The sequence below is a fragment of the Hemiscyllium ocellatum genome, chromosome 48 (genome assembly GCF_020745735.1).
Source record: "Hemiscyllium ocellatum isolate sHemOce1 chromosome 48, sHemOce1.pat.X.cur, whole genome shotgun sequence".
NCBI classification, from domain to species: Eukaryota; Metazoa; Chordata; class Chondrichthyes; order Orectolobiformes; family Hemiscylliidae; genus Hemiscyllium; species Hemiscyllium ocellatum.
This window is the reverse complement of record NC_083448.1, coordinates 6883450-6897311: the sequence shown is the minus strand read 5'-3', so window position 1 is coordinate 6897311 and position 13862 is coordinate 6883450. Positions and strand designations below refer to the sequence as shown.

Genomic DNA, 13862 nt, shown 5'->3' with positions numbered 1-13862 from the left:
GCCTTATTTCCCAAGCGTAGGTCAAGTTTTGCACCTTCTCTTGTAGGTACATCCACATACTGAATCAGAAAATTGTCTTGTATGCTCTTAAGCAAATTCCTTTCCATCTTAACCCTTAACACTATGGCAGTCCCAGTCTACATTTGGAAAGTTAAAATCCCCTCCCATAACCATCTTCTTATTCTTACAGATAACTGAGATCTCCTTCCAAATTTGTTTCTCAATTTCCTGCTGACGATTTGGGGGGGGCTATAATTCAATTCCACTAAGTTGATAATCCCTTTCTTATTTCTCCGTTCCACCCAAATGTGTTCTCCATCACATCCTTCCAGAGATAAGGAAACCAAAACTGCACACAATACTCCAGGTTCCTGTGTTCCGAGTCAAAGCAAGTGGAGCCCCCCAGTGTTTTAGTTCCTCAGCCTAATGTGTTGATGAGGTTATGAATACATTACAGAAAAGTAAATGCAATGACAAAAACAGATTCATATCCAATTCCTTGTTAATAAGATTGTATCAATAGAGTTGGCATCACTTCATTTCTCACTCAGATTAATTATGAAGGGGAGAGGACTGGCAAGTACCAGTGACGTAAAATGCAAAGGCGATATCAGAATCTCTTGCACCAAATGGAATGCATCAATGCCATTCAGGTTTAAAAACACTCCAGTTACTTTCCAGAGACTTATCAAACAAGTTTTAACTGAGTGTACCTAATTGTTTGGTCTGATTAGATAATGTATTCATTTACAGGAAGCAATGTGACATAATCAGAAACTTTATTTAGGCTGTTAGTTAGCTGACCTTGTAATAAGAGTGAGCTCAAAGAAGTGAGTATTTTACCTGGTCATACATTGTCAGACACGGGCAAGTGTAACCGAACACAACAGAAGTCCTATTGCTGTTGAATTTGGCGATTACTGAAACATGTGCACTTTTTTGTACACCTAGGACATAGAACATCACAGTGCAGTACAGACCCTTCAGCCCTCGATGTTGCACTGACCTGTGAAGCCAATCTGAAGCCCATCTAACCTATACTGTTCCATTTTCATCCATATGTCTCTCCAATAACCATTTAAATGCCCTGAAGCTTGGCGAGTCTACAACTGTTATAGGCAGTGCGTTCCACACCCCTACTACTCTCTGAGTAAAGAAACTAACTCTGACATCTGTCCAATATCGATCACTCCTCAATTCAAAACTATTCCCCCTGATGCTAGTCATCACCATCTGAGGAAAAAGGCTGTCCCTGTCCACCCTCCCTAACCCTCTGATTATCTGATATGTCTCAATTAAGGCACCTCTAAATCTTCTCTCCAATGAAAACAGCCTCAAGTCCCTCAGCCTTTCCTCGTAAGACCTTCCCTCCATACCAGGCAACATCCGAGTAAATCTCCTCTGCACCCTTTGCAAAGCTTCCACATCCTTCCTATATTGCGGTGACCAGAACTGTCTGCGATACTCCACATGCGGCTGCACCAGAGTTTTGTACAGCTGCAACATGACCTCATGGTTCCGAAACTCAATACCTCTCCCAATAAAAGCGAATACACTGTATGCCTTCTTAACCTGCAGTCGTGAATGTGGGCTAGGGAAGGAGTGGACTCAACAATGCAGCAGGGTTACCTGTTATGTTCGTAATTTTCAACAGAATGTGTGTATGAGTATTTATAGCATAAGAGGTGTACAGTTTAACCATATATCCTTGTGCCCCCCTCGATATTGTGCAAAACAGGTTTGTTTCTTTATCCTCCAGTTTTTCCAATTCCCATGTCCAATTTTCTCTGCCTCCACTGCTTTTGTTCTGTTTTCCATTCCCATTTTTACCCACCCACTTCCTTGAAATATTCCCTTCCATTCACCCTCCCCCTCCCAATTTCCCTCCACCATTCACATTCTCTTCCTTCCTATCCCATGGTCACACCCCTCTGTCCCATTCTCTCTCCCACTCCTCCTCCCATTCTCTGTCAGACCTTCCTCCGCCTCATTTTCTCTCTCTCTCCATCATTCAAAGTCTCTCCTCCCCTATTCTCCCAAAAGCTGTTTTACCTCCATCCCTCCTTCCATTCCCTTCCCCTCAATCTGCTTGATGCCTCCTCTTCTCCTTCACACCCTCGCCATTGCTCTCTTCCCTGCAATCTCGCTTACACTCAGTTTTTCCACATGCTTCTTCCTCCTCTTCAATCCCTCCTCCCCTCCAGTCATCTTGTTGCCCCAGAGCCCCTTCCTCACATCTCTCACTCATTCTCCCCTCACCCTTTCATTCATTCTTGCCCCTCTTCCTTCATCTTTGCCACCCTTTATCTTCCCCCCATCTTTGCCCCCTTCATCTCTCCACCCCCTCCCCTCACCTCCCCCTTCATCTTCCCCCCTCCCCTCACCTCCCCTTTCATCTTTCCCCCCCCTCACCTCCCCCTTTCATCTTCCCCCCTCCCCTCATCTCCCTCCTTCATCTTTCCCCCCTCCCCTCACCTCCCCCTTCATCTTTCCCCCTCCCCTCACCTTCCCCTTCATCTCCCCCCTCCCTTCACCTTCCCCCTACATCTTCCCCCCTTCCCTCACCTCACCTTCTCCCCTCATCTTTCCCCCCCTCTCCTCACCTTCCCCTTCATCTTTCCCCCCTCACCTTCCGCTTCCATCTCCCCCCTCCCCTCACCTTCCCCTTCCCCTTCCCCTTTCATCTCCCCCCTCACCTCACCTTCCCCCTCCCCTCCCCCTCCCCCTCCCTTCCCCTTCCCCCTCCCCTCCCCTCCCCCCTCCCCTCACCTTCCCCCTCACCTCACCTCACCTTCCCCCTCCCCTCCCCTCCCCTCACCTTCCCCCTCCCTCTCCCTCTCCCTCTCCCCTCCCCTCCCCTCCCCTTCCCTTCCCCTCCCCCTCCCCTCCCCTTCCCCTCCCCCTCCCCCTCCCCCTCCCCCCTCCCCCTCCCCCCTCCCCCTCCCCTCCCCTTCCCCCTCACCTTCCCCCTCCCCTCCCCTCACCTTCCCCCTCCCCTCCCCTCACCTTCCCCCTCCCCTCCCCTCACCTTCCCCCTCCCCTTCCCCCTCCCCTCCCCTCACCTTCCCCCTCCCCTCCCCCTCCCCCCCTTCCCCTCCCCTCACCTTCCCCCTCCCCTCCCCTCCCCTTCCCCCTCCCCTCCCCTCCCCTCACCTTCCCCCTCCCCTCCCCTCCCCTTCCCCCTCCCCTCCCCTCCCCTCCCCTTCCCCCTCCCCTCCCCTCCCCTTCCCCCTCCCCTCCCCTTCCCCCTCCCCTCCCCTCCCCCTCCCTCCCCCTCCCCTCCCCCTCCCCCTCCCCTCCCCCTCCCCCTCCCCCTCCCCCTCCCCCTCCACATCCCCTTCCCCTTCCCCCTCTCCGTCCCGTTCCCCTTCCCCTCCCCCTCCCCTTCCCCTTCCCCTTCCCCTCCCCCTCCCCTTCCCCTTCCCCTCCCCCTCCCCTTCCCCTTCCCCTTCCCCTCCCCCTCACCTTCCCCTCACCTTCCCCTTCCCCTTTATCTCCCCCTCTCCTCACCTTCCCCCTCCCTCTTTCCCCCCTCTCCTCACCATCCCCCTCCCTCTTTCCCCCCTCACCTCAACCCTCACCCCTCCCTCTCCCCTCACCCCTCCCCTCTCCCCTCACCCCTCACCTTCCCCTTCCCCTCCCCCTCCCCCTCACCTTCCCCTTCCCCTCCCCCTCCCCCTTCCCCTCCCCTTCCCCTTCCCCTCCCCCTCCCCCTCCCCCTCACCTTCCCCTCCCCCTCCCCCTCCCCCTCCCCCTTCCCCTCCCCTTCCCCTTCCCCTTCCCCTCCCCCTCCCCTTCCCCTCCCCCTCCCCCTCACCTTCCCCTCCCCCTCCCCCTCCCCCTCCCCCTCCCCCTCCCCCTCCCCCTCACCCTCCCCCTCCCCCTCACCTTCCCCTTCCCCTCCCCCTCCCCTTCCCCTCCCCCTCCCCCTCCCCTTCCCCTTCCCCTCCCCCTCCCCCTCCCCCTCCCCCTCCCCCTCACCTTCCCCTTCCCCTCCCCCTCACCTTCCCCTTCCCCTCCCCCTCACCTTCCCCTTCCCCTTTATCTCCCCCTCTCCTCACCTTCCCCCTCCCTCTTTCCCCCCTCTCCTCACCATCCCCCTCCCTCTTTCCCCCCTCACCTCAACCCTCACCCCTCACCTCACCTTCCACCCCTCCCCTCACCCCCCTCCCCCTCCCCCCTCCCCTCCCCTCTCCCCTCACCCCTCCCCTTCCCCTCCCCCTCCCCCTCACCCTCCCCCTCCCCCTCACCTTCCCCCTCCCCCTCACCTTCCCCTCCCCCTCCCCCTCCACCTTCCCCTCCCCCTCCCCCTCCCCCTCACCTTCCCCCTCCCCCTCACCTTCCCCTCCCCCTCCCCCTCCCCCTCACCTTCCCCTCCCCCTCCCCCCCCCCCCCCCCCCTCCCCCTCCCCTCACCTTCCCCCTTCCTCTTTCCCCTCCCTCTTTCCCCCCTTCACCTTCATCTCCCCCCCTCCCTGTTACTGATTCTCAGGAGGCTGCCTCACTCCCCCTTCTCCTGCTTTCATCTCTCTCTCCCTCCCTCCCTCTCCCTCTCTCCCTCTCTCTGTGTGAAAGCTGACATAGTTGGATCCTGACTCATTTCCTCACGGAGCGCTGCCGGGTGGTTGGCTGGACTTACTTTGGCGAAGGATCGCGTCCCGAGTTGTCGCCGGTTCAGAGCCCTCTCCGGGACGGTGGGGCTTTTTGTTTTGTTTTGTTTTGTTTTGCCTGAGCCTTGGAGGGAGTTGTTGTGGGTGACAGAGAGTGTCTGTACCAGCCCAGCGGCCACACCATGTACTTGGCTGTGTTGGTGTCTGTGTTCCTGGTGAGTAAGATCCCTCAAATATTCACTGTGGCCTGCCCTTTGCAAACTTTCTCCCGCAACTCTGTGCCTCACTGGCTGTGTACACAGGACCCTCTCAGACCCTGGCTGTGTACACAGGACCCGCTCAGAGCCCTGCTCCTGTACACAGGACCCTCTCAGAGCCCTGGCTGTGTACACAGGACCCTCTCGGACCCTGACTGTGTACACAGGACCCTCTCAGAGCCCTGATTCTGTACACAGGACCCTCTCAGAGCCCTGGCTGTGTACACAGGACCCTCTCGGACCCTGGCTGTGTACACAGGACCCTCTCAGAGCCCTGATTCTGTACACAGGACCCTCTCGGACCCTGGCTGTGTACACAGGACCCTCTCAGAGCCCTGATTCTGTACACAGGACCCTCTCAGACCCTGGCTGTGTACACAGGACCCTCTCAGAGCCCTGATTCTGTACACAGGACCCTCTCAGAGCCCTGATTCTGTACACAGGACCCTCTCAGAGCCCTGGTTGTGTACACAGGACCCTCTCAGAGCCCTGATTCTGTACACAGGACCTTCCTGAAGAAGGGCTTATGCCCGAAACGTCGAATCTCCTGCTCCTTGTGTACACAGGACCCTCTCAGAGCCCTGGCTGTGTACACAGGACCCTCTCAGAGCCCTGGCTGTGTACACAGGACCCTCTCAGAGCTCTGGTTGTGTAGACAGGACCCTCTCAGAACCTTGGCTGTGTGTTCAGGGCCCTCTCAGAGTCCTGGCTGTGTACACAGGAACTTCTATCGCCCTGGCCATGTCAACTCCACTTGCGCTAATTCACTCCTTGGTTCTTTCAAGTGAGCTCCTCAAGTACCCCTGAGCTGGGACAGGGAATGCTGAGGAGCTGTGAGGGCTCACCCCTCTCTCTGTCCAGCTCCTTGGCCTCCTTTACTGCCTCCCTGTCACCGTCAGCAGATTTGCCTTCAGCTGCTGAGGCCTGGAAACTTCGGAATTCCCCAGACCTCTCCTTAATCCTTTCAGGCACTCCTTAATACCAAATTCTTTGACAAAACCTTTAGCTCTCTGCGCAAATGTGTTCTCTTCTGGTGATTTCATTTTATGTGCTGCGGGATGTTTTAAACCCGCACAACTTGAATTTATCCAAGACCTGTGAGGGCAAATGGTGTCGGGGTGGGGAGGATGGGATAGAGATGTTGGGATGTTGTACTCCTGTTTCACAGAGCATTTGGAGCATTTCAAATATTGTGTGAAGTTTTGGTCTCCTCGTTTTTTTTAAAAAAAGGAACTAAATACATTTGAAGCCGTTTGGAGAAAGCTCACTCCTGATTCCTGGCTGGAGAATGTTCTGGAAATGGCGGGACTTGCTGGGCCTATGTCGTTTGCGGTTAAGAACAGGAAGGGAGATGAATGGGACATATCAGATCCTGAAGGAAATTTGTCCTGTGAATGACCAAAGACCGTGGGCGAGACAGGGACAGGAAGACACCGTTTAAAAATTCAAAGATGGAGAATATTTTCGAGGGTCATGGTTACATGGGACCTGGTTCCCAGTGAGGGATAGAAACAGTATCATTGAATATTTTTAAAGCAGACTCTGGGTTGACAAGGGAGGGGATGGGGCAAGTGGAGTTGAGGCCACCATCAGATCAGCTATGCTCTTACCAAATGGTGACTTAGGCTTGAAGGTCCAAATGTCCTGCTCTTGATTTGTGTGGATTTAGGGGTGAACACATGTAAGGTCAGAGGACTAGGGGCAGATAATTCAGCCCCTCAAACTTTCCCACTGCCATTCAGCAAGACCGTGACCTCGGTCCAAAGACCCATCTTTGCCCTGCATCCCTTAATACCCTTGGATCACAACCATCTATTATTAGAATTAACAACTGAATTAATATCAATTGCCATTTGCAGAAGAAAATTCCAAATTCCTACCATCCTCTGCCTGTCAAAGTGTTTGATAATTTCACTCCTGAAGGATCTTGCTCTAATCTTTGGTCTGTTACCCCTAGTTCTACATTCCCTGACTGGCCAAACAGTTTCTCATTATCTACTCTACCTATTCCACTATGTATTTGGAAAACGTTGACAAAACACCTTCGACCTGTGATTTCCAGGGAATACAATCCTCCCGAGTGGAATCGCTGCTTGTAATTTGACCCTTTTAGCTATCTTTTTTAGGTCTGTGCTGCATGTCCTCCAGGGTCAGTATACCATTCCAACATGTTGGTGCTCCGAAATGCTTGCAGTAATCCTAGGTTTGGTGTAGCCAGTGCTGTGTACAATTACAGCATGGTGCTTACCCTATATTCTAGCCCACTCAGTATGATCGACAACCTTACATTAATGTTTTTACAATATATTCTATACCTGTTCATGACAGTGTTGGTCAAAAATATGAATATTATCTCCTTAGAAAATAGTCCAGCTTTTCTGCACTCGCATTGTGTAAAACAACAAACAATTGATATCATTTTGGAAGACTTTTGTTCATAGTCACAGTTAGGTTTTGGCCTTCGTGACCAGAGAATTGGAGAACAGATTCCTTGCTGCAGTTCAGTAGAGCCTTGGTGAGAGCACAGCTGAAGAACTGTGTCCAGTTTTGTCCACTTTACCTGAGGAAGGACATACTTGTGAAAGACAGAGTGTAATGGAAGTTCCTCAGACTGATCCCTGGGATGACCAATTCTAAATTGTCCTGGAGAAGGTGGTGATGAGCCATTTACTTGAACTGCTGTGGTCTTTGGGGTGCCAGCAGACCCATCATGCGATTGGGGAGGGACTTTGACAAAATGACACTGACCAGCCATATACTTCTAAGTCAGAGTGGTGAGTGGGTGAGAGGCGAACTTACAGCTGGACAGTGTTTCCATCAGTTTGCTGCCCTTGTCCTTCAAAAGATGGAGGTCATGGGTTTAGAAGGTCACACAAAGGCCAGTTGTTGTTCTCGTTGGTCCGTTGTACTGCCAGTGTAATTCTGTGATGGAGAGAGTGAAAGTTAAAGATGGCGGATGGAATGCTAAGTGGGATGGTGAGTGGAGGTGCTTAGCTGTGGGCATGTCTCTGTCTGTCTGCTTCATAGGTGTTGGTGACTGACTGGGTTTGCAGTGTTTTCATTATGTCCGAGTTCAACATTTATGCCAGAACAAATGGTCTTTCTGGTTTTTTTTCCAATAGTTGGTTTCAGTGTGATTTCTCCAACTCAATGAGCGCAGGATGTTTTTTCATTCCTCTCCAACTAATGTTGACAACTGATTGTGTTGCCATATGAAATTTTGATGATATTCGATGCGTCAGTCTTGAACAATGTTGGAAGGTGAAATGGGTGGGACCTGGAATGTATCAAGTCGTGCGATTTCTGCCTTGTCAGATGCCAAGACCTGATCTGCCACTTTTTAGTTTCTGCCCAGGACTTTCAGGCCCCGGAGAAGATGAAAGAAAAATAAATGAACTTGTGTCCTTCACGCTAGTGTCCCCTCTGATTCCTAGGCAAGATTTCAAGTTGTGTTAAATTGTGAAACTCCAGCAGGGATCACCACTGATCCCATCCTGTCATCTTCAGCTGATCTGGGTAAAATAAGACTCCAGACTCACACCAAAATGACCAAACCTTCACTGCCAACCAGAAGTGGGATCAGTTTTGGTCAGAGCTTGATATCAGAAAGCCATTGCCTCGGCACAGTTCAGGAAATGTAGAGACCTGTTGAGGTTGTTTGCCAGTTGATTGGAATGTGATTGCCTCATTTGGCACTCCCTGTTTGATTTTACGTCATCCAAAGGTTGGTCAAATTGAGGATGATCTTATATTTTGATGCTTGCATCCTTCTAGTTACAAACATACAGGAGATGACAGTGGCTGCCCTTGACATCAAGTTGCATTTGACTGAGTGTGTTCTCCGGAGCTGTATCGTGTAATGTGTTTGATTTATACATATTTTTATTTAATTTTGGCTTTTTTGAAGTTTGAGCTGGTGGCGTATGTGTTTTCTGCACATTTGAGAGGTTTAATGATTGTCTTGTAATGGTAATTTATTTTAAAACACCGTGTGAGAGAGATTTCTGAGAGAGTAGTAGCTTTTTGTTTCAATGTGGGAGAATTTTTACCATTCATCAAAGTTAACAATTGTGCATTCAGTTTTCAATTTAGAAACTCAGGAATCGTTTTTTTCCTTTTGAATCGGAAAAGTCGATTGAAAATGATAACTTTTTAAATTTTCTGTTCAGCAGTTTTGCAGAAGTCTCAGCTGAAACTGAATGTGTAAAGCAGTTGTTCTTGAGAAAGGGCAAAGATAGTTTAGAATTGTTAAGAAATAGATTACCTCAGTGTAAGGAGGTGAGTAAAAATCTGAGTCCAGAAGTCATGATTTGGGATGCCGGTGTTGGACTGGGATGTACAAAATTAAAAATCACCCAACACCAGATTATAGTGCAACAGGTTTATTTGGAAGCACTAGCTTTCAGAGTGCTGCTCCTTCATCAGGTGGTTGTGGAATATGAGATCGTATGACACAGAATTTATAGGAAAAGTTCACAATGTGATGTAACTGAAATTATATATTGAAATTGTGATTTTTAATTGAATCCAGAAGTGTTTGGCTAAACCCTGAAGGGGTTTTTGTGAAGCTGAGACAATTTAAGTAGAGATGTATGAAGGCACCAGGAAGAGGCAATCAAAATCTGAAGACCGGGAGTTGAAATCACTGTTAGATTTCGCCCGAGCAAAGTGGCAGAAAAAGAATTTCTTTCTCGATCACACTTTCTCCAGTGTGAGTCCTGGAAAAGAGTGCTTTTGGGATGGATAAAGTTAAAAAACACACAACACCAGGTGATAGTCCAACAGATTTATTTAGGAGCACTAACTTTCGGAGTGCTGCTTCTTCAGCAGGTGGTTGTGGAGAATAAGATTGTAAGACACAGAATTTATAGCCAAGGTTTACACTGTGATGTAACTGAAATTATATATTGAAAAAGACCTGGATTGTTTAAGTTTCTCATCTTTTAGAATGACCATGTTGGTCTCAATTCTTTCATATGTAAATCACAGAACTTATTTTAAAAAGTTACATTCTCAATGAACAGCGCTCCGAAAGCTAGTGCTTCCAAATAAACCTGTTGTGGCTGTGGAATCTTATTGGACCAAGATCAGCTCAGGATGACCGGATGGGATTAGTGGTGATTCCTGCTGGGGTTTCACAATATTCAGCATAATGTGCAACAGCTCAGGTACTGAAGCAGTTCGAGTCCATATGTTGCAATGGCCCTGCTAAATTGCCCATAGTATTCGGTGCATTAGTCAGGTTTAAATATAGGGAACGGGAATGGGTCTGGGTGAGTTACTCTTCACAGGGCCAGTGTGGACTTGTTGGGCCATAGGCCTGTTCCATACTGGAGGGAATCTAATCTAATATGTTGCAATACCTAGACAATATTCCAGCTTGACTGGCAAGCAACAAGTAACTTTTGCACGACACACAATTGTCAGGCAATGACCATCTTCAACTGGACAGAATCTAAGCATCACAGAAGCATCTACAGTGTGGAAGCAGGCCATTCAGCCCATCAAGTCCTCAATGACCCTCCGAAGTGGATCCCACCCAGACCTGCCCCCCCTACCTTCGACCTGTATCCTGCATTTCCTATGGCCAATCCAGCTACTCTGCACATCTTTGGACTGTGAGAGGAAACCAAAGCACCCAGAGAAAACCCAACAAACACAATATGCAAATTCCACCCAGACAGTCGCCCAAGGCTGGAATCGAACCCAAGTCCCTGGTGCTGTGAGGCAGCACTGCTAACCACTGAGCCACTGTGGCCCCCATTATCCCTTGGTGCTCTTAGAATTAACTTGATTGTCACATGAACTTAAATGATTACAGGGAAAAGTTTACAAGTCCCCATTGACTGCACTGTCTTATGTATACAGAGGTACAGATTCTAAAATACAAATTCTTCGGGGGAGAAGAATGAAGAAATAAGATTCAGTGACATTGCCATCATTGAATGCTCCACTATCATCACTCTGAGGGTTATGATTGACCAGAAACTGAATTGGACACGCCAGAAATACGGTGGACCATGTTTTATTCACACTGTATTTCGAGTATTGTGAGTAATGTTGGGCCCCACACCTCAGGAAAGATATATTGTCCTTGGAACCAGTCCAGAAAAGGTTCACGTGAATGATCCCAGGAATGAAAGGCTTAACATGTGATAAACGTTTGAGGACCCCCTGGGACAAGACTTGATGGAGTTTAGAAGGATGAGGGACGATCTGATTGAAACTTTCAGAATTCTGAACAGCCTGCACAGGGTGGATGTTGGGAAGATGTTTCCATTGGTAGGAGAAACTAGCACCCAAGGGCACAGCCTAAGAGTGAAGGGAAGACCTTCGGGAATGGAGATAAGGAGAAATGTCTTCAGCCAGAGAGTGGGAATCTATGAAATTCATTGTCACAGAAGGTTGAGGAGGCCAGGTCATTGAGTATATTTAATACAGGGATAGATAAGTTCTTGATTGCCAAGAGGATCAAAGGTTATGTGGAGAAAGCAGGAAAATGAGGTTGGAAAACCTATCAGCCATGATTGAATGGTGGAGCAGACTGAATGGGTCAAATCGCTTTTACTATGTCTTAAGGCCTTATGATATTGAAATATTCTGGACAAGTCCAAATTCCAATGGCATGCAAGAAGATTCGTGCAAAAGCAGCTTGCTTGGTTGACCCCGCGTTCACTCCCTCCACAACCACACAGAGCAGCAGCAGTGTTTACCATCTACAAGATGTTCACCAAGGTTCCTGAGACAGCACCTTCCAAACCCATGACCGTGACCATCAAGAAGGACAAGGGGCAGCAGATACCTGGGAACACTGCCCCCTGCACTTTCCCCTCCGTGCCACTCATAGAACATAGAAAAATACAGCGCCCTTTGGCCCTCGATGTTGCGCCGATCCAAGCCAACCTAAACTACACTAGCCCACTATCCTCCACATGCCTATCCAATGCCCGTTTAAATGCCCATAAAGAGGGAGAGTCCACCACTGCTACTGGCAGGGCATTCCATGAACTCACGACTCGCTGAGTAAAGAATCTACCCCTAACATCTGTCCTATACCTACCACCCCTTAATTTAAAGCTATGCCCCCTCGTAATAGCTGACTCCATACGTGGAAAAAGGTTCTCATGGTCAACCCTATCTAAACCCCTGTGGCTAACCTCACCGTCCTGATTTGCAAATATATCACCACGTTTTCAGTGTCACTGGGTCGAATGCCTGGAACTCCCAAACGGCACAGTCCCTTCTCCAGCTCATCTCAGGATGGACAATGAATGCTGGCCGCGCAAGTGACATGAATGCATAAAGCAGCAAACACCCTCTAGATGTCCCCCAGTGACGTACTTTTCGAAATGTAGTCAATGTTTGTTGGAATTGCAGCGGCCAAGCTGACTGCAGCAATATGGTCATGTGGTTGATGTTGGTTGAAGGGTGCATGTCAGCCAGGTCTGACAGGGGGGAGAAATACTCCACTCTTTCCTTTGGAAATCCTCCCTCCTGCCCACCCACCCACGCGCCACCCCCCAACCCTGAGGGACATTTACAAGCAGCACACGAAGGAGACTGAGCTCTAAACTGAAAGGCAGTGCTCCTGACAGGCTGTACATTTGACCTTTGAAATTTGTGGCCAAGCATGGGGATTTGAATGCACAACACTCAGAGGTGAGAGTCCTCACCGCTGGGCTGTGTTTAACAAGTCAGCAGAAAGATATGAATGTGCTTCATTGCACCTACACTGAACAGTGACAGTTAACAAGTTCTGAACTTGAATTGCATTCCTTAAATTGCGTTTCCTGTCACAGGAACTCACTTTCAATTGACTTCCCTGTTCCAAATGTAAAGATTCTGTCTGGAAAGGGTGTTCTTCACAATCTGCAATGTCCTGTATTTTTAATATTTGGTACTGGAATGTAAGTGGCAGAGACAAGGGTCCCCAGATGTATACTTCAAAACATTTAAAGCGGTGGTCTTTGGTTTAGCTGTGGAATGATTTCATGTTGCCCCGGGATATGGATGTCTATTGTGTGGTGGAATCTCCCTTTTCTTACCAACATGGGAATGTACAAACGCCAATCGTGCATTATAGAGCTCTGCCAAAGGTTCCAGCAACAAGAGATGAAATATTTATTTATTGAACATGTCGTGAACAAAATGAAATCCATTAGTCCAACTTGAGACCTGGTTCTGTGTGTGCCTCTTTCATCACTGAGTCACTTGAAGTGCTGCACTGCAAGAGATTCTGCACTGAGGGAGTGCCACACTGTCAGAGGGTCAGTACTGAGGGAGTGCCACACGTCAGAGGGTCACTACTGAGGGAGTGCCGCACTGTCAGAGGGTCAGTACTGAGGGAGTGCCACACGTCAGAGGGTCAGTACTGAGGGAGAGTCACACTGCCAGAGGGTCAGTACTGAGGGAGAGCTGCACTGTTGGAGGGTGAGTACTGAGGGAGCACCACACTGTCAGAGGGTCAGTGCTGCACTGTCAGAGGGTCAGTGCTGAGTTAGTGCCGCACTGTCAGAGGGTCAGTACTGAGGGAGTGCCAGACTGTTGGAGTCAATACTGAGGGAGTGCTGCACTGTTGGAGGGTCAGTGCTGAGGCAGAGCGCATTGTTGGAGGGGCAGTTCAGATGGAGTGTTCCATTATCTGGGGGGGGCAATACTGTCATAGTGTTGCACTGCCGGAGAGTCAGTACTGAGGGAGGGGCGCACTGTCGGAGGGTCAGTACTGAGGGAGGGCCGCACTGTCGGAGGGTCGGTGCTGAGGGAGGGCTGCACTGTCGGAGGGTCAGTGCTGAGGATGGGTCACACTGTCGGAGAGTCAGTACTGAGGGAGTGCCGCACTGTCTGAGGGTCAGTACTGAGGGAGTGCTGCATTGTCGGAGGGTCAGTACTGAGGGAGTGCTGCACTGTCGGAGGGTCAGTGCTGCGGGAGTACCGCACTGTCAGAGGGTCAGTGCTGCAGGATTACCGCACTGTCGGAGGGTCAGTGCTGAGGGAGT

At 50.0% G+C, this 13862-nt stretch overlaps 1 protein-coding gene across 1 annotated transcript in view; it reads left to right on the top strand.

Moving 5' to 3' along the window:
- Positions 1-4528: 4528 nt before the first annotated feature.
- Positions 4529-13862, top strand: part of LOC132836985 (tumor necrosis factor receptor superfamily member 21-like) — a 29629-nt gene continuing 20295 nt past the window's right edge. The window contains exon 1 of the mRNA XM_060856590.1: positions 4529-4824. Coding sequence (XP_060712573.1) covers positions 4792-4824 — 33 coding nt within the window. The 5' untranslated portion in view covers positions 4529-4791. The remainder of the gene's footprint in view (positions 4825-13862) is intronic.